Here is a 21,885-nt window from a genome sequence, read left to right on the forward strand (position 1 = left end):
GACCAGGGCAGGGAGATTTTTCTTTATATCCTTAATCCTGGCCCCAGGGAGGCAGCAGACTTCTCTGTGGGAAGGATCCGGTCTGCAAATGGGGCCTTCTGTTCCCCGCAAAAGAGAGTCACCCATCACAATTACCTTCCTCTTTTTTTTTGTTGCTGAAGTCCGAAGGCGTGGGGGTGGCTGGCTGACTCTGGGTAGTTCACTGTCTAAATCCTTGTCCCTATCCTCGTATGCCTGGCCCTCGACTTCCAAAGCACCGTACCTATTTTGTAGGTGCAACTGGGAAGGTGACAGGGGCTGGCAGGAGTTTTGCTTGCCCTTCCGAGGAGGGACCTGCCTCCATTCCTCATTGTCCCTTAGGTTCCTTTCTTCTGCCTGGTGACAAGCAGAAGGGAGATCATCCACATCCTGCAGAGCCTCTGCCCCACTCCTACGCCTCAGTGTACGGCTCCACCAATCTATTTCGCTTTCACTGTCTCTAATACTTCTAAGTCTATCCACCTCTTCCTTCAGTTCAACCACCTGCCTGAGCAGGTGGTTTATTTGATCACACCGCACACATGCGGTGTCTCTGGCTCCATTAGGAACATATACTTAACATATCCATATACTTAAAATAGTTTTCATCTCTTTTTAAAAAATTACATTTATTAATTTATTTGCATATACTATCCTTAGTAACATGTTTTATTCCTTTAGAATATTGGATATTTGGTGTGGTAACGGTCTCGTTGAAAGAGAGCTTTGCAGATGAATCTTAATTATTTATGATAAAATAATGGTTCCTGTTACAAGTAGTCGAATGCAGCTGTAGCTCCTCTGCTTAAGCTGTATTTGGTAGATCATCTTATTTTCCCTTTCCAGTCACACTACTTGTGTGGTAATATCAAGGTGTGTTTCTCTAGATGGCAGCTATCTTTTATAACCTTCTTATTTTCCTGTTTATTTTCATGCTTGTGAGCTGATTGTTTACACGCAGCAAACAGCTGCTTTACATGGCAGTGTTTTGTCTTCTATTAAAATAAAATGTTTTTGAAGGTGATGTTTGGCTGAGGGCTTTGACTTGTGTGAAAGTAAAACTTCATCTGCTGGTGAAAGGTATTTTCTGTTTTAACATAAATCCTTCTCCACTGTTACAGAAAAACATACTTCACTGGGTAATCGGTTTGTGTTCATCTTTCTGAAATTGATGCATGTATTTTCTCTGTTGAATTTGTGTAAATGTAAAATGTAGTGACCATATAAAACATAAACACCCCCGCCCCCAATAAAAACAATGTTGCACGAAATGTGATATAGCGGTATATATCTTTTTATCAAGTACTGGATAAAAAGATCCATTTTCTTTTTTATGAAGAACCTATATATATAAAAGATATATGAATTACTTTCCCTAAGTAATTAATGCTGTCTCAGGTTTTCACCGATTTTTTCCTAAGCTTATTGCCAGTCTTGCATTTTCAAATTAAATGAAAAAGCTGCCTGTAAACATCAAATTTTCTTGTTCACTAAATAGATAGAAACGATAAGAGATAATATGAAACAAGCTGAAATAAGTAGAGGTACATTAAAGTTCTGTTTGGATAATTTTGAAAGTTCTTCCATCCTTTTGTTTCAATTTATCTTTTTTTATGCTAAGTGACGATGAAACTTATGAATTAAATATCTGTGAAAAATGAAAGAAGTGTGCAGCTGAACAGGTCAATTCTGTCAGAAGTTCCTTAGAGGGAGCTAACAAAGCTCTTAATCCTAACATGCTCTTAGCAAAGTCTTTAACACCATGCCTTGCATACCCAAACAATCCTCTGCTTGCTTTCTGTAAGGTTAAGATTGGTGTGTGACATGATGAAGTATACAGAGTGACTTCTTCAGATAGTTTCAGGCCATAAAAATTTTAAGGCAGGAGATAAAAATACTGTCTTCTCTAGTTACAAAGTAGTTTGACACTTACACAAGCATTCCAAAAAATTACAGGATACTTTTAACAGTTGTGGGAGATACCTGTTTTTATTTTTTTGGATAATTCAGATGGAGCAATGCTTCAGGCTTTGAAGGGTAGAATTTATATTCAGGGCAGACCTTTCATTGGAAAAAAGGTGTTGGTTTGGTTTTTTTTTTTTTTTTTAATTAAAAAAAAAAAGCAGTTAACTCCTTTTTTTGTGTCAGATGCTGATTGTTTAGACTATATTGAAATTAAATAGCACCAGTTTACTGCTGGTTTCTTTTGCTGGGTATATATCTTCCCAGTTGCACTGAAATTAATTCAGAAAATCACAGGTTTATTTCAGTAAAAGTATAGCGGCAATTATTAAATTATTTCTAAAGTCAAATGAGTTAAATCTGTCATATTCTATCATTCTGCCTTTCGTCATGTTTGTCTTTTATATGTTTGTCTTTTTCTGCAAAACAGAATTGCTTTGTGTCAAAAAAACGGTGGCCTGAAGAAAGCTTCAAACTTTTCATTCTACTTTTAAACAATCAATCATATACATTTCTTTCTTCAGTGTTTACTCATATTCAGTTCATATGTTAGAGAACCTAGCTCCTATTGGTCACACCGATTACTTGTTTACAATTACGTCAAGCTTGCATCAACACTTATTGTTATATTACCATGGTTATATTATTGTTAAAGTTACTCTTGTGCTTGGTTGTTAATCAAAGCTAGCTTGCAGTCCAGACGTTTAACAAAAATAGCATAGCTTTGTTTTCCTTTCTAACCTAACAGACAAAGTTACTATACCTTGCCTGAACAGTGAGGTATATTTTATATAAGCACACACAAATTCAAAGTATTTATGTCAGACAAATTCATAGGGTTTAGTTTTTGCTATTTGTATTTTCATGGAAAAGTGAATGTTATCACAATGAAGTAATAAATATGCATCATCAAGACTAGGGAGGATATTTTCCACCAAAATTTTTTCTACTTCATTATTTTTCTGAAGATCGATTTGCCTTGGGTTTTCATATTTATACATCAGTACTACACACTGAAACCAAAGTGATTTCTGCTAATGCATTTCTATCAGTGAGTTATTTTTTGCATTATCTATTGCTAATTCAGAACCTTCTTTTTGTCAGCTCTCAATATTGCCAGGAAATAAAAATGGGCTTGCTATTAAGCTTCAGCACTTCCTTGAGTCTGGCATGGACAAGCTCTGTGACCTTTACTGGGTCACATTACATCTTTGTAGACAGAAATGTTAATAGTTTCTTCCTCTTACAATTTTCTGTTCTGTTTATTAAGTTTGCAATCTTTCATTGTGCTTATACAGTGGCCCCTGTTATGAATGACTTCCAAGAGAAATCTCTAGAAGGTGTTTATAATAGTAATAATAAATAATATTTAACTTGAGTCAGATGGATACTACTGACTTTTCCCCCCCTCACTGTTCAAAACCCTGAGAATTTGAGATCTTTTTCCTAGAAACTTAAAGGAAAAAACATCTAGAGCTGCCACTAGCTCTGTCTCTTGACCTGCTGGTGAAAACCATCACTGGTGAGAGCAGGCTAGCCAGAGGAAGATGTCCCCAATGTGAACATTAGGAAATAGTGACCCTTGGAAGCAGAGTGTTCAGAAACGTGTTAGAAGTGACCAAACAGTTTCAGAAATGGTCTCAAATACTTGTGGTTTCTAAGATACCTTATCTTTTTGTGCAAAAATTATATACATGGAAATATCTGTATTTAGGAAAGACATAAGATGTTGGTTGTTTTTAATTGAAAAGTTTCATTTTCGTTTTCAAACTCTGTGGAGCTGATCTATTTTTTTAAGATATTTTACAAGACAAATCAAAGGTATTTTCTATGTGATCTATCCTAGTTGCATTGTGTTCAAGAAAAATAATGGAGATAGAAGGAACTAACGTTATATCTGGGAGTTCTTTAGAAATACATATCTCTTTGCTTAAGTAAAGACTTTTTTGATATGGAATTGATTAAATACTAATGAGTGTGAGCATCAATAAATAGGAAAAAGGTAACCTTTGCAGCATTGTGAAACGACTGAGGAATGGTCTCTACAACATGATATAAAGAACAGACAGAAAAAGTATACTAGTTAACAACAATGTTTAGGATCAGTTTGAATGGAAGGGGACCAGAGAGCATGATTTGGCAGTGGCTGGAGTTTGGACAAGATTTTAGTTGTATGGAATCAAAGAAAGCAATTTGCTGTGGAACTGTATAATGAACAGCCAAGCAGAGTTAGTGATGTCTTCCTGGATGGGGGAAAGAAGGGAAAGAGTTGAAGATGACACCAAGATTGAACCCAGGGATTTTGTGATTCAGAGGGGACAAATAATAGAGCTATTGACAGAGGCAGTGAAGAGAGGGAAAAGGAAGAATTTGGATAAAGAAAATAAACAACCAATTCAGCTCATGTTAATTGGTATATGCTCTGTTGACTTCACTCACAGCAGTTGGGGATTTGGCCTGTTGAGTTCAGCTTTAATGATAAGTTTGAGTTGGCAGGGAAATTTCAGGACAAAATCTCAACAAAAATAGGCAGAGATGAAAGACTGAGGTTAATAGATCCCTAAGTCTTGCAAGAGGGCCCATATCTTGGTTCATTGAGTTGTGATGGCAGTTTAGGAAAGACGAGTTAGCAATGCAAAAGTCAAACAGAAAAAAAACTGAGAGAACCTGAATGAGAACAGGAAAAGAGAGAAGAAACAACCCACCAAAAAAGCCAAAGAAAGGTTAAAAAGAAGAAAGAGAGTCTGGAGGTCTGAAAAGCAAAGTATTTGAAAGAAGCCTAATAGTGAGATTAACTGTAAAAAAAAGGTATACAAATAATCAAGAAGAAAATGAAAAATACAGGTTTTTTCACTCAGTTTAACAGAAAACAGACAACCATATTAATTCTCTGAGGCAAACAATGTAACATTTTCAGGAGGATGTAAGGATATGTAAAGATTATATTTTCTCAGTACTGTATATTTTTAACTTCATAGTTTAAATGTTAACACGTTTCAGTGTCTTATTCTTTGTTGCATTTACTTACAGAAAACAACATACGCTGAAAATTTTTTAATAGATTGACACTACATTTAAATGATTGCATTTAGGCAATATGTAACAAAATTAAAAAGACTTAGAATTTAGGACAATACTGAAACAAATTATTTGTCTTTTTCTAGGTAGTTTTCTTTCTATAAAAATAGAGATCAGTAAGCAAATCTATGTGATATATATTTGTCATGTATTTTCCCAAGGGTTGTAACATGGCATTGTAGTCTTATTTAGACATTAAAACCAATCTGAAATTCTTTAATTAAATTGAGCTCTTTTTTGTTTAAAGCTGTCTTTTGGGGAGATATTGCCTTAGATGATGAAGACTTAAAAATCTTTCAAATTGACAGGACGATTGACCTTACGCAGCACTCCAATGAAAGACTTGGCCATAACACAGGTATGATACTTCAAGCTTGCTTTTAACTTGTTTTTCTCGTTATTTAGTTTTGCATAGAAAGCAATCTCTGTTTTAAATGTAGAAAGTCACGATAATGTTTTGCTAATCTTAGTTTACACTTTAAAAAGGTATTAAACAATGAGTATAAATTTGTTTCAGGGAAAGAGAAAAAGCTAAAATTTTAATTTTATTCTGGCATTTCCGATTAAAATATCTTCTTGAGCTGAAGAGCAGAAGCTGGTAGGAACTGTAAGTCCACCCTGCAGGTGATCATGTGGAAAAGGAAATTGTAAAACTTTGCACATCGCTAAATTTCTTGATAGCAGTCCAAATGCCCTATGGAGTATATACATGAAATCCTGGAGGGGAGACTGGGGGACTTGGATTACAACCTCTCTTTTTGCTCTTTTTTTTTTAGTTCCATTCAGATCTGTGCTTAGATCTAGAAGCAGCACAAGAACATGCCATCCTTGCTAGAATTTGCCTTGTCTAAAAGGCAACTATTTATCTGTCAAATTTTAATACTTTTTCTTGCTATCATCAACACACAGTGCATTAGTGCCAGAAGCTGCAATCTGATTAACACAGGCAGTTGGATATTCAGACATATAGATAAAGATATATTATTTATGTGTAAATATATATGTGTGTGTGAGAGAGAAAACATAATCCACGTCTAAATGGATGTCTGTCTAATATCTAAAAATATCTATGCTTTCAGGCTCTGATTTGTAAATTTGTAACTGTCATTTGTAAACTTTCAGGTTATGGTACCCAAAAAGCCAAGTTACTTAGGAAAAGCGTGGCAAAAATGCTATTAGAAAATGTTTAAAATCGTAATTGAAATTTATTTTCGGTTAAGCATATTCTATGTGTTCCTGAACTGAGCTACTATTAACTTGATGGCTCCTGGTTTGTGGAAATAAGGATCACTTGGAGTAATGATCAGAAAGGAATTTTTCAGACCAAGGAAGCAATTTTCAATTTAACCATTCAATATTGATATATTTGAAATATTTTTACTCTTCCTAGTTAATGTCATGATAAGACTATTTGTATAACAACTTGAAAAATTATTTTATATCTTTTTTTAAGCCACTTGTTTTTTCAAGGCATGAATGCCTTTGATCATTTCTAGATCAAGACTCGACTTTAAAATGTTAATAGAGTCAGCAGTTTCCCTGCCCCTCTTTTCCCCGAACAAATAGTTTTAATTGGCTTTGAAGGTATTTCAGGCACTAGTTTTGCTGACAAAATGTAGAGAGCAAGTTCGGTCATTTCCCCTTTAAGTGGATGCGGTCGGGTGATTTCTTTGGCCTGCTGACTTTCCATTTTCTTCTTACTTTTCTATTTTTTCTTTTGAACTGCACAGTTAATTTTTTGTCAGTTGACACAGAAAGAATACACATTTCTAAGCTGTTTTTAAAATAATATTTAATATTCTATTATTTAATTTTCTTTCCTTACCTGTCCTGAGAATTGTGCATTATCTTTTCCTGTGGGCAGTATCCTATTCAGGACATTGAGTCATCTTATTGAGGATTACTAACGCATTTGGGTCAAGTTTTTCTACCTTTATTGCCCAAGAGGAATCAATGCAACTACAATGGTCAGTGGGACTGGACTTTGGAGAACAAACTGTGCTGAAGTTAATGATTTCGTAACGGTTCTCAGTGAAGCTTCAACATTCTTGATTTTTCTAAAAACACAGCTGGAGAAAATTTTACACTTTACATATGTAATTATTTTTCTAAATTTACAGTATTTTGATGCATAAACTAGCAACTTAACCTGTTTTTGCAAACTTCACAGCCTAATGTGCATTTTTCCCCCTCTAACTTCCAAAAGAGTAAATTGCCTACAACTAACTAGTTGATATTGGGTAGTAACTGGAAAAGGGACATAAAATGCCTGTAAAATAGAAAACACATTCATATTTTACATCTACTAATTAAAAATCCTGAGGCTCATAAGGTCTGATTCACATTATGTGACTACTACTTTTGGTGAGGATTATCTGTCTGGATTTGCAGGGTCAGGTACTTAATCTGTGAGCTTCTCGGAGTGTGGCTCTGTCATTTCATTTGTCATTTTGTCCAAGCAAGACACATAATCATTGTAAACAGAAACAGCAGTAAAGCTGATAAAATTGTTATGTATATATTATTATGAGTCCAAACTGCCAAAAGTATCCTCCTTCTCCTGCCTGAACTATTGAGAAGATGCAGCAAATATTTTTTTTTTCCTAAAATTTTTTAGACTGTGGCTTGGCAAGGCTGTATATTATTGAAATAGTTATGTGAGATACTTTTTTTTCTTCAGTTTTTCACTGAAATGGAATACACAGGCTGTGTTAACACAGAAATTATTATTTAATGTGTTTTTTCTAGAAATAATTATAGTAGAATAGTTTCTTTAAGTAAATAATGGATTCTTTGTTTTTTCTGCTATGTCTGTGACAGTTGATGCTTTTAAGGATTTTTTTAATATTTGTTTGGAATCTTTATATAAGGTGAATATTAACACGAGAGTCAATTACATTAATGATGATCAATACAAGGAATGGTATTGTTATATTCTCTGTAGCGTACATTATAGTTACCAAGTAACTTGTTGGAAAGGAATGTGTTGAACTATTACCTCATCTATCTAAAATGTTTTAAAAAATTTGGAAAATTTTTCTCAAGGGAGGCAGCAACTATGTGACAGTGTAATCCAAATAATTAGGCACATTGTTATTCACTGAGCAGCCACATAAACTCATTTACCTTATATGGAATTTTCTCATCTGTAATATGATTTTAAGTTGTTGTTTAATAAATATATTTTCCCACAAATATATTGACGTTTTTATGGGAAGTTGGGAAAGGTCTTTTTAGTGGTGGTTGGAGGTTTCAGTGGCCCTTCTATTTCTGCCTTTTTACTTTTGCTGTTGTAAAGTAGTTTGAAAACTCTCTTGTCCTATAGCAGTTATACAATATATAAATATGTAAAATACAACCTACTACAAACTTCTGAAAATCACAAAAATTTCTGAACAATTCTGAATGATTTATTGACTAGTGCAGTATTATCAGTGTTCATTCTTTTGGTTTACTGGTGTTTGCAAAGGCACTCGTGGCCACAAAACAATTACAGGTAAAAAGAGTATGTGGCAAATGCATCAGATTTACACATTTCTGCAATGTGTTGCATTTCTGTAAATAACACAGTAAATGTTAAAATCATGCTTAATTTTTCTTGCTTATTGATTACTGAAACGACACGAACATATATGCCTGAGAGGTCTTACTATAATATACACCAGCATGTGATGTTTCAAAGCCTTTAGAGTGCGTTGGACATCTATTTGCACGTTAACAAAGAAAACCAAATCTTTCATGGTAAAATCAGACTTACTAAGTTTGTATCAGTTTGGGGGTTTTTTTCTGGTTTTGTTGTTGTTGTTGTTTGTTTTGTTTTGTTTTCTGATGAAAATTCAGACTTTGTTTTACCTCTTTACCTCCCTTGAAATGAGAAGATTATGGCACGCATTCAGGAAATTTTTGTGAGAGTAAGGCTTTTAGCTGTCAATCAATATGGCTCTGAGTATGTCAAGGTCACCAGGAAGAAAAAAAGCTCCAAATAATAATTAGATGATGTAATTGTCATGACTTGTCTGAATAACAAAGACATGTTGGCTTACATTCTGGAATGCATATTAGAAAAATTTCAGCTAAAAATGTGTTTTTATTTCATTGTCAAGAATACTTGAAGAATTTGTATGCGAATCATTGAAGAATGTTAAATTTCCTTTAAGACGCATTGCAGTTTTTATGGGGTATTTTCTAGTCTCTCCAGGCTATATATAGTAGCTGTAGGTGTAAGATTCCATGTTTGTAACTTTTGTAAAATTTCCTTTTTTTTTTTTTTTCTTTTCTTTTTAAAGGTGGCTTTGGAGAGCATGGGAAGTCAAAAAAACGAGGTGCCCTCTATCAGCTTATAGACAGGATAAGAAGATTTGGCTCTGGTATTTTCACTGTTTAAATTAGCAGGTTGCCTGATGTGATAATGTATCATGAACATTAATGATGATAATACTTTAACACTTTAAAGATTTCTGTATTACTATTAGCATAAACAAGCTATAAAATAAATAGTACAAGAATAGTCATGAAGACATTAGCTCATTGTTACATTTGCTTAGAGGTCTACTTCCAGCATCAAATCCAGAAGCTAAACATATATAGTTTTAAATCTCATATTAAAAATTCCTTGGGTTTTTTGTGTGGCTGTGTTCAGTTATCAGTTCAACTAATTTCAATACCATGTCTTTTCAGTACAAGTGGGCTATGATGCGTAGCTGCTAATTTTATTTATTTATTTTTTTCTGGATCCAGTTGGGGCATTATGATGATTCATACGGTGTTTGAAGCATTTACGATGTGTTACATTGAACAAACACATTTTTTTACTAATCATACTCTTGTCAGTATGAATGTGGTTGAATTCATCAAGCTGTGTAAGTGGAATCGCCATTAATACTGCTTGAGTTTACTCACCATATTTGGTGGAAGGAGACGTCACTTCATTATAACGAAACTGCAGCCTCAAAAAATAAAATATGTGAAACTCCACTGAAATCACACCACATTGTCTAAATGCATCACTGCATATCTTGTGAGATTAACCAGAGCACAGTAACTGCCTTTGCAAATGTGTTGTGGTATATTTTCTTCATTATTTATAAAAGAATTACAATTTTAGTATTGCACAAATGCCTATCATGTTTTTCATGCAATTTGGCGTAAATTTCTTCTAGTTCAAAAGAATGTTGATAAAAAGAATTTAGAATGGTAAAACATTATATTAACATGCGATGTGTTCAATAATAACTACATATTAAGTGTAACAGTAGCTTTTCTCTAAAGTTTCTATCTGTGTTGTAGACTGTTATGTAATTCTCATTTACACACTTATTTAATTACAGTTATTTGCTTTGCCTGAGTGTTTTTTTTAAACCCTGAAATTTTCTATACAATTTCTGATATAATTTAAGTTATTTACAAAGGCGGGTTTGTCTTCCTGTATATCAAGAGCTTTCTCCCTGCCTTGTGCTGTAGCTTCTTCCCTCTCTTCCTTCTGCTGCTCTCCCAGCCCTGGGACTATGCTGAGATACCCTACTGTGATCCTGCCCTGGAATCCTCCCTGATTCTGACATGGCCATTAACACTTAGGTGGAACTGGTATCACAGGGGATACTCACATAGGGAAGGTGTACTCTTCAATGAGGAATAAAACTTCAAGCCCGCTGAGTAGGATTTGTTGACTGCCTTTCAAGTGATCTGTTTTAATCAGCTGCCCTGATGTGCAGGCTAACTTACAAACTGCTTCAGAGGAAGCACCTGTTGTGTGTAAGTCCTTCTCTAACTATCCTTATCCTCTTCTGTTGTCACAGTAAGTTTCAGCTGATGTAGGAAAGATTTGTCTGTAATGTGATAAGTGGTGGTAATGTCTCTGAAAACAGTAGACATTTTTTTGGCCTTGTGAAGAACTTCCAGCCATGAGTAATACCTATAGGGTTCCAAAAGCTTGTTTATGAAAAGCATGTATTTGCATCCTGAAGTGTTGTGGGGTTACTATCAAAACAACAGTCATGTTTTCATCTGAAAATTTATCTACTAGTAATAGCTACAGGTGATGCAGATCAGAGGGAGAAATGACCCTCCCTGACTTTATCCACATATATACAACTTTACAAATAATTTATCTATTTTTTCCCTTGCAATTTCTCATGATAAAAGCCAATCTAGTACTTTAAGGGTTTCTTTCTGTCCAGTGCTTTAAGGATGGTCATGGACTTGATTTTTCCAGATCTTGAAATAGAAATAAAAAGGACAGTGAATGCTTTGGGTCTGTCTAAAGTCTTTCCTTCCTTGCTGAACAAATCCTAATTTATTTAAAAAAAAAAAATACACAGGAAGTGTGATTTTTTTTTTTTTTTAATGTGAAAATATAGTTGAAATTATGCCATTTGCCTTCAAGTTGATAAATATGTGTGCAAATTTTTACTCTAGATATGTGTGAAAAATGAAGATTTAGACTCTTCATTATAAGCATTTCTAGGAAAACTAAGTAAGGATAGGCTGTTGCATAACAGCAATGTCCTACTTTTAAAGGGCATAAAGAAATAATCTGAATTTGACCTTCGGAAAATAAATGTTCTCCTTTTTTTCTGTGTGATCTCATTCAGTGTTTTAATTATAATTACAGGCTTTGAGCAAAATAATACATCTAAAGGAAGAACTACTGTAAAATTCTCAGGGAAAACCGAGAAAAACCGATTTCCCAGAGCTGCTACATCACGAACAGAAAGAATATGGCCAGGGGGTGTCATTCCATATGTAATAGGTGGAAATTTCACTGGTAAGCTTTGTGGTTTGTATGGGGAGGAGGAATATGAATTTTTTTAGTTGCTCTTTTTTTTTTTTAAAGTAAAGTCATACTGTAGAAGTCAATAGAAGGGTTTCCGTTGGATCAGGCCTGACGTACGTCTGTTCTGAAAATATTAGTCATACTTCAAAAAAAATTGTTCCCAAAGGCAAGCTACATAATAAAAATGTATAACTATATTTTTGAAAGACAGGGCTCTTTTTCTTTGCCTAATATTTCTCGTTGCATGTTTGTTTTCAAGAGCCTAAGTAACAGAATGTCATGAAATCTATTTTTTAAAAAGTGCAGGATATTTAGCACAAAAATATAACTTATTTAACTGGTGTGACGAATTCTGCTAAATTGATTTCACCCAACAGACTGACTCACATGTATTTTTTAATTCCTCAGTTTGGTTTTCACACACAGACATTATATATGACAAGAAGAAAGACTGACTTCAAAAAATATAGAACTCAGTAGAAAACTGTAGAAAAATTTTGAAACATTTGTTATCCCTGAAAAATATAAATGGATCAATATCTATGTGGATGTAAGAGGTAATTTAAAAAAAAAAGGCAGGGAGAAAAGCAAAGATGGATGGGAAAAGATATGTAATAACGTCTTATTTATTGTGCACGGTATTTCAGGGAACCAAAAGCAGCACACAAATGCTCACACATTGTACACGTGTATGGAGAAACCAGAGTAATTCCTTTCAAACTGACAGCTAGAGTCAAACTTTTACTTTGGGTATTTACATAGTACTGTACTGAATGTGACCTTTGCTTTAGGATTACCATCTTCTGAAATAATGGTAGTAAACTAAATGAAAGCATATCATGTTAAACACTTTACCTTTTTCATAATGAAAGATAAATTCTAAAGCTTAGCAAATATTGCTTAAAGATAAAAGAAAAGGGCAAGATGGGATGAAATAACCTTTGATTTTTAGGATCCTGATGTGATTTGAACTTGCTGATTTTATGAACTTTGAGGTTTTACTGGCTTTAATTTTAAAACAGGATTTTTAAATTATTTTTTAAAAAGTTATCTTGTGCTTTAACATACATCTTTGCAAAAGTTTGCAAGACTTTTTTTTTTTTTTTTTCTTCTGGCTAGATAGCTAGGATCCAGGGTTTCTCAGTATTTTTTCTGCTTGCTTTCTTTCTTTTTTTTTCCTCAGTGTGGTTCACTTGATAATTTCATCTCGGAAATTGCTTAGCAAATATTATGCTAATGCATATACATAAGCAACACTGTATTTCTTCTGCTGTATTCCTCTAGTGTAACATAGTTGTGCTTTTTATTGCAGGTTTTATGTTTGTTTGAGTATGTCAGGCAGTATTGGTCCCTTTGCAGACAGATATGTTGTGAAAAGCTGATGGTCTGAGTATCCCTTTAATTGGAATCTGGAAGTACATGGGTCTGCTGGGACACAGGACTTCATGATGCAGTGACTCCTTTCAGGCCTATATTCCTAGTATTGAAATCTGATTTTAAGGAATAAGACGCAGTTAGAAAAATATCTTATTTCATCTCATGCAACTATTCTTCCAGGCACCCAGCGCGCCATGTTCAAACAGGCTATGCGGCACTGGGAAAAGTACACGTGCGTTACATTTATTGAACGAAGTGATGAAGAAAGTTATATTGTTTTTACATACAGACCATGTGGGTAAGTGTGTATGTATAGTAACAGACACTTGTGCTTTCAATGTTTGGCCATGTTTGTAAGCTTTGCAGTTACAAGTGAATATATACTCCACAGAAAAATGGATAGTTACTGCATTTAAATGATACATGTGTTCTGCTTGGCTTTAGGTTCATTGAAAGCAGTATGTATAGTAACTTTTTGAAGTTATGCCTCTTTTGTCTATTTCTAGATAAGATGATCTTGCTATATATACATAGATGTGAGGCTTTTATATTTGGCTTTCTGTCATACTTTTAATATTTATATGTATTGTTCTAAAGGTATTTCAGGCTCATCATTTGTTTATTCTTAGCTTTCTCCATGTCACATGCTTACTGCTGAATTATGTATGGACATCTATCCCATATTCCTTTTCCAGCTTAATTGTTGTTAATCGTAATTTTAACTCTTCTGTTGTTAGACTGTCTTTGCCCAAATTTGTTTAATGACCAAATTCATGACCATTTTGCAAATTCCTTCTTCCAGGTCACTGACGTGTAAAAGTGAAGAAAACAGGTTTTATTACGCATTAGCGCAACTTTCCATTAATCACTGTGTTCCATCTTCAGATATTTCTGCTCACAAATGCCTCAGTCAGCTATGTTTGTTATTTATTCCACTCTGAATTCTTAATTTTGTATAGTGGTCAGGGAACTTTCTGAGTGCACCATGTTCACTTTCCATGAAGAGTGCTCACTACCTTTGGAAATACTGTACTTCTGATAGTCACCTCCTGTTTGGTTTGTACGTTCCACAGTGAACAGCTCTGTCTTGCTGACTTCCTGATCAATGAATATTGTCATGCCTACTTTTGTATTTTGATCGGATAGGGTTGTGAGAAGAAGTTTTGGCACCTCTTTGCATTGTAGGAATGATCCTGAATGTACTTAATTATAGCCCATAAAATTACATGTAGACTTATCTGTTTAAATTAACCCTGACATTTTTCTTAAGGCATAGGACAATGCAATAAAACCCATTCCTAGGCTATTTTAAGAAAGGCATCACCTTTGCCTTGGAAAGTCTCTGAGCCACAGATCCTTACAGTCAGGGAGCTTATTCTTCAGGAGCACCTATGAACTTGCCTGTGTGTTCTTGTGCTCCCGCAGGTCTGCTGGAGACCCCCGTTATAAACAGTGCCAAATGAAAGGACTTTTGTTCTGACCCAGCATGGCTATTATTTTAGTTAACAATGCAACCCGTAAGATAGGATTCAGGGATACTGGCATATAAGTGGAAGAGAAATGGGAGGCAGAGAACAATCATGATGGTTCCCTGCACTCACAGAGCTAGAAAGCAATGTGAATTTAAACAGAAGGATGTGAAAGATATGAATGGTCTCAGGCACTTTAGAAAGAGGAGTATGGTGATATCTACAGAGATCTTGGTTTTGTGAAAAGTAAATTCTACAATTTCAAAGTGCCCAAAGCCGAAAGAGAGAAAATCTCTCCAGCCAAAGCACTGTTTGTTAGGCTGGTTGATGTTTCATGGGATCAAGTCACTTTAGTGTGAAGGCTGGATTATAACCAGTTCAAACCAGAAGATTGGAATATACTCAGTGTCTACATTCAAAGTCACAATTATCCTTTACAGTTAATGTTGTTTTATTGGTGGGCAGTTTACAAATTACAAATAATTTACAAAGGCTGTAACAAGTTTAAAATAAAAACAGGGAAGACTGTGTCTATGAACAGTCCACCAGTGATGAAAAAACCAGTCTAGGGCAGTTGAATGAATGGTCCTGAATCTGTAAGGCATTTCAGAAAGAGCCAGATAAATAAGAAAACACCTTCCCTGGGTGAACAGGAATCACTATGCACTGACTACCAGCATACAGTGCTGATGCAGGGTTTTCTATGGAAAGAGCCCAGACAAAAATGACACCAAACCATCTGCAAACATTTTCTGCTACGTGGCCAGTCACATTGAAATTAATCTCAGTTCTTTCCCATAGCACCCTGCTGTGTTGGTTTGTTAGCACATTGTGTCATTATTGTTTGCAGTGCCATGGCAGCTAACATTCACAGATGAGGGAGACTTTATTGGATTTAGCACTGTTCAAATTAAAAACTAAATGATAAACCCTGCCCTAAAGAGCACACAGTCAAAACATAACACATTTAATGAAACAGAAAGTGGATACAGTCATATATGTGGAAATTCAGGTGGCAATATCTAAAAATGTCTCAGATGCCAGGATTAGCACACTAGCAAGCGAAGTGTTATTGAGTCTTTGTAAACATTAAGGATATTTTGAAAAAGCGTAATGCATTACTTCTTGCAGCAGTTCATGGGAAGCTCATCCCAGAAGGGCAGTGATGAAAAGACCATATTTGAAATATAGCAGCTGGTTATCAGAGATACATGGCCTTCCTAATGTTGAGAGTTTATAAATCTGCAATGAACGAGAGACAAATTTTGATTATCTTAGACCTATAGGACTGCAGGGGATCTCAAAAAGAGGTTCAACATATTCTTAAGACAGAAACAGCTATAACTAAGTAATTGCTGATATATGCTTGTCTATCTTGCTTCTAAAAATCTAAAAAAAAATGAATACTTCACAGCCTGCTAGGAAATGATTACTTCAGTGTTCTTAATATAAGAAATGTAGGAAGTCTGACAGGTATTTCTTGCTACAGTTAAAATACATTAACTTTTTTTCCTGTTCACCATGGCCATAGAAAATAAATTATTCCTCTTTCTTTTTTGAAGGAATCTATTATGTACTTCGAGACTGTTATTATGTCCACTCTCAGTTCTATTTTCTTCTAGGCTAGAAAATGCCTAATTCATTTAATCTTTCCTGGTAAGTCATATTTTCTAGGCCTTTGATCACGTTGTTATTCTCTTCGAGATTCTTTTCAACAAGTCCACATCTTTCTTGAAATTGAGGACCAAAAACTAGGGCATGTTTGTCCGGATGAAGCATTACGTTTGCTGAGCGAATGCTAGCAGTAATTAATATGTCTTGTAGTCTCTCCTTCTGCTTAAGTACCTGAGCATGGTGCCTTCCTGTTTCTCAACAGCTGCCACATTTGTCTCATGGTCAGTTGGGATGTGACTCTGAATAAGAGCCAGAGTTCTTTCCACAGCAGTGATACCCTGTCACTGGTTCCAACATGTGCCATGTTTTGCACATCTCAGGACCCCAAATAATGCTGTATTTCCCTTTTCAGATGTCTTCTCTAATCTGCTAAAGTTGCTATCAATTCCAGTCGTCTTCATGGCATTTAGCAATCTTTTCTCAGACTGCAAGTTTAAAGAGCATCTTCTCTATCTTTGCTTCATATAATATTCCAACCAGCCTTATACTCTGCTTTATATCAGGGTTCTCTAGTTTGCTTATGGGAAGCTTGTGTGGAAAATTTCAGAAGCTTTACAGCTGGATCCCTCCTTCCCATCAGAATAATTTCATCTGTTGCAGTCTTAAACTATAATTATTTGTCATCATGTCTTGTTTATTATTTACTTTGAGAACAGTTAATTATTGAAAGATTGTTTCTTAGTACAGCTGAAGCACTCAGTAGTTTGAAATATTGTAATTGCTGATAGTTATTTGAACCCATTAGCTGCAGATATGAGAATAAGTATATAGCATTAAGATGCTAGTGTTTATGATTTTTCTACCAAAACAGTGTGCATTGGCATTAATATCTATAGCAGCAAATATTTATGCAGATAGTTGATTAGGGGAAGTAAAAGTCTAATCTGTAAACAGACTCAAAACACTCTTTGTTCACTACTGCTTCTCTATTCTCATGTTTCTTCCTATCAGATAGGAAGTGCCTGAAGACAGTCAGTATACTTCTCTGTATGCAAAGCCAAAAAGGGGGTCAGCAAACTGGAGTGGCCTCTAGTCACATGCTCTTAATAAATATTACTGAGTACAAGATCAAGCTTCTTTTTACATAGTGAGACAAAAAATAACAATTAGTCATATCATTCTGGCATCTCAGCACGCCTTTGATCTGACTGTGGCATTTTTTGTGTTCCACCAGAAGACTTAAGTACTTTTTACGACGAACCTTAGATGACTTATTACAATCACTGCTGTATACTCTTGTATAGGTATTTGACAAAGAGCTGTCTGAGGTACAGAAAAATCAGATCTTTTTCACATGCTTCTCCAAACGTTGTAGATTGAACAGCTTCTGAGTGCTTTAATGTTTTTTGAACTTGCTAGTATATTAAATAGACATTACAAGGAAGTTCTTAAAGTTGGTTAAAGAGGTAAATTCATTGCCTGAGGTACACTTTTGCAGCATTCTTTAGCTTTAAGAAGGGTTACATGTTATAAAAGATGTTCAATCGCTTTTATGGAATGAGAAGAAATTCAGAGTTGTACTAAATAACCTGTGGCATTAGAGCTGACTCATGCTTGTCATTAAGTCTAGCAGTTGGCACTCTTCCTGCCCACAGCAGTTGACACAGCTTCTCTGCTGCTTGTGGCGTGGTCTGCAGGATCGGTGGGTGTGAGCAAGGTGCAGGTGACCAGCTGCCATAGTCTAAAAAACAGGGTATAGACATAAACTGAATGAGGGGTGATTTATGTTAATACAATGGGATAGGCAGCTGCTAACTGAGGAATGGACTCAGTTGGCTCTTCTTTGTAATATTGGTATGATCATCTCCATTCAGCAGGTGAAGAAGCAGTAGAAGCCTTCTGCCATTACAACAGGTCCTCTTAGGACAGTCAATCAGAACATTTGGTAACTACAACTATATTGATCTCTGACAATAAGAAAATTCATCAAGCCAGGTCATAGTCAATAACTCCATTGTACAGAAAGAGTTATATTTGTGACTGAAAGAGGTGTGTTTTCACCAAGAAAAAACCCCTCTGTGTCTTAAGTGAGATTTTGTTCATGAATTTTGTGAACTTCTTTCTCTTGCTTTGTGATGACTGTCCTAGTAGGCTCATGAAGTTCTGTAATTTTTCACCCACAACTTCATATAGTCAGTGCCATAGCAAGCTGCTGTTGACGTTTTTGAGGATTTTTATATTATCAAGTTCTGAAGAGTGCAGCTTTTTAAAAAAGTGCAACATTAACCCCACCTGATTCTCCCTTCACATTATTTAAAGAGTATTTTTGACAGTAGCTGTATTACTTAAAAGAATGAGTGTATTATTCCAGTCATTTCACTTTCTCTCTGTCATTTGTTTTTCTTTGCTTGCTATCATTGATCAGCTAAGCGAATAAATGGAATTGGAGATTCATAAAGAGTTACTGCCTCCAACTACTATGTGGTGCAATGAAGATTAAAAAGATGAGAAGCTTTAAAGGCTGCCAGCTGCCTCAGTTTAATGAGCATGACAATTGCTCATACAACACAGAGAGGTCTTGGTCTTTTGCCAAATACACCTGGGGTCAAACCCATGATATTGCCAATTAATTTCCTTTGTGGATTTATTTATTTATTTTAGTTTTCCTTACCCCTTGACTCATGCAATTGTTGAAGTGATCAGACTCTTATTGGATGAATCTTATCAACAACATAGAGGAATTGAGAGCACCATCAGCAAGTTTGCAGATGACACCGAGCTGTGTGGTGTTGTCGATACACCAGAGGGATGGGATGTCATTCAGAGGGACCTGGACAGGCTGGAGAGGTGGGCCCAGATGAACCTCATGAGGTTCAACAAAAGCAAGTGCAGGGTTCTGCACCTGGGCCGAAACAATCCTCGGTATAAACACAGACTGGGGGATGAGGTATTAGAAAGCAGCCCTGAGGAAAGGGACTTGGGGGTGCTGATGGACGAGAAGCTGGACATGAGCAGGCAGTGTGCACTTGCAGCTCAGAAGGCCAATCACATCCTGGGCTGCATCAAAAGAAGTGTTGCCAGCAGATCCAGAGAGGTGATTCTGCCACTTTACTCTGCTCTGGTGAGACCTCACCTGGAGTACTGTGTGCAGGTCTGGAGCCCTCAACATAGAAAGGACATGGACCTGATGGAGCGGGTCCAGAGGAGGGCCACCAAAATGATCAGGGGGCTGGAGCACCTCTGCTACGAGCACAGGCTGAGGGAGCTGGGCTTGTTCAGCCTGGAGAAGAGGAGGCTCCGGGGAGACCTAATAGCGGCCTTCCAGTACCTGAGGGGGGCCTACAGGAAGGCTGGGGAGAGTCTGTTTACAAAGGCCTGCAGTGACAGGATGAGGGGCAATGGTTTTAAGTTGGAGAAGGGGAGATTTAGATTGGATATTAGGAAAAAATTCTTTACCATGAGGGTGGTGGAACACTGGAACAGGTTGCCCAGGGAGGTGGTTGAGACCCCTTCCCTTGAGATATTCAAGGTGAAGCTCGACGAGGCCCTGGGCAACCTGGTCTAGTTGGGGGTGTCCCTTGCTTACTGCGGGAAGGTCAGACTAGATGAGCTTTGGAGGTCCCTTCCAGCCTGGACCAATCTATGAATCTAGTGGGCTTGACATGACACTCAACCTAGCAAATCTTAATAACCCTATATAAGTGCCCACTGCTGCTGTTATTTTAAGACTTGGTGTTAGTTCTAATTCTCCTTGATGTGTAAAGAAACACTCAATACATTTGATTATACTTTCTGGGAAACACTTGAAATCTGTCAGGTACCCAGTGTAAGGGAATTACCATACTCATCTGGCTGCTTGTTTTTAGGAGCAGACCAGAATTAAAAAAATAATTCTCAGTGTGTGGAGTTTCAGGTGTCCAGTGTTAGACAGCCTAGAGGAATACTATGTAAAAAAATTTCAGTTAATTTTTCCTTATGAAAAGAATACATCTTTCAAATGTGTCAAATGAGGTACCTAAAGTCACTATACACATTTGATATTGCCCAACCACTCTTGTTTTTTTAATGACTACAACAGTAAAATGTCAAATGATCTTTGAAAAAACCTAAAAATTTATCTGATTTATAAAATACCACTAAAAAATTTCAGATGTGATTTAAACACCTTTGTTTTTGAGAAACAATCAACCTTTTGGTATTGTTAATTGTATTTGGTAAATTTGTTAATTAGGTATTTATCTTATTTTCTTATAGAAACAAATTGTACTCATAACTTAATATGTTATACTAGCCATTTTGTTCTTCTGCTATTATTGCACAGCTATTGTCTGACCTTTTCCAAGTTATAGTGCACAACCTTAAAAGGTTAAACCCTCTTTTAGTCCAAATGAAGTAAAAAGGACAGGAAGAGACAGTGTAGTTAAATTCTTGCTTTATTCTTCTGCCCTTGTTGTGAATAGCGTCAATAAAAACAGAGATGGAGACACCATAGACAGTAATATTTAGAGTAATTATTTATTATTTTTCACTTTTTTCTTTTTCTCTAATTGTCTCCAAATTGCCACAGTGCAAAAATTATATTGAAAATCTATGGAAATTTTTGAGCTACCAAATAAGTCTTTGTTAGTTGAAGCATGTAATGTACATGAAGTCAATAACATAAGCAACTATTGAAATTGTATTAAATAGCCTACAACCTACAGTCTTAACCCATTGTTTTGCTTTCAACTATAAATTTTGATTAATGTTCTTTTGTTCTACATTGCAATTTTTCTCTGTAGAGTTTCCATACGGTGTTAAACATGAAGACTCAGCAGAAGTGTTTAAACTGTTTTAAACTAAAGGATTTGTTCTACCTTTTCATAATTATGTGTGCTTATCCTAACTTTATTCTCATCAATCTTTTGTACTGTCATCTTATGTTGTATTCAGACCATAAAGGCTTTGAATTATGAATTAAATTGCAGGATTTAAACAAATGTGTTTAAATGTGTTGAATCTTCAAGGTGCATTCTGCAGGATTATAGATGAATGGAAAACTAGATAGGTTAAAATTGATTGTGTGGTTGGGCTCAGAGGGTTGTGGCTAATGGCTTGGACTTAGACTATGACTGAAAGTGCAGTATCACAGGGATCTGTCCCTTTTAAAATCTTTATCAGTGATGCATGAAGAGATGACAGTGTATGCTCTCATCAAGGTTGCAGATGACACCAAGTTTGGAGGGACCAGATGACAGGCTCAGTGGTAGAGCTGGCGCCCAGGGCAACTCAGGCAGGCAGGAGTAACTGACCAGCAGGAACCTTATGAAGTTCAACAAGGGCAAATGCAAAGCCCTGCACCTACAAAAGAAGAACAAGATAGGCTGGGCACTGCCTGGTTGGGGAGCAGCTCTGTGGAGAAGGCCATCAAGAGTGAGCTGGGCAAAAGCTGGCTGTAGGCCCTGACAACTAAGGCAGCCAACAGTGTCCCAGGCTGCGTGAACAGAAGTGCAGCTGGTGGCTCACGGGAAGGGGTTATCCCCCTCTGCTTGCCACTTGCCAGATTACAGATAGACTCTACATCCGGTTGTGGACCCTCAGTACAAGAAAGATATT

General features: G+C 36.0%; 1 protein-coding gene across 1 annotated transcript in view; it reads left to right on the plus strand.

Annotated features, from left to right (window-relative positions):
- TLL1 (tolloid like 1) overlaps positions 1-21,885 on the plus strand; it is a 143,313-nt gene that overhangs the window by 60,847 nt on the left and 60,581 nt on the right. The window contains exons 2-5 of the mRNA XM_074147087.1: positions 5,306-5,416; positions 9,345-9,425; positions 11,669-11,821; positions 13,388-13,505. Coding sequence (XP_074003188.1) covers positions 5,306-5,416; positions 9,345-9,425; positions 11,669-11,821; positions 13,388-13,505 — 463 coding nt within the window. The remainder of the gene's footprint in view (positions 1-5,305; positions 5,417-9,344; positions 9,426-11,668; positions 11,822-13,387; positions 13,506-21,885) is intronic.

This window comes from Numenius arquata, chromosome 5 (genome assembly GCF_964106895.1).
Source record: "Numenius arquata chromosome 5, bNumArq3.hap1.1, whole genome shotgun sequence".
Taxonomy (NCBI): domain Eukaryota; kingdom Metazoa; phylum Chordata; class Aves; order Charadriiformes; family Scolopacidae; genus Numenius; species Numenius arquata.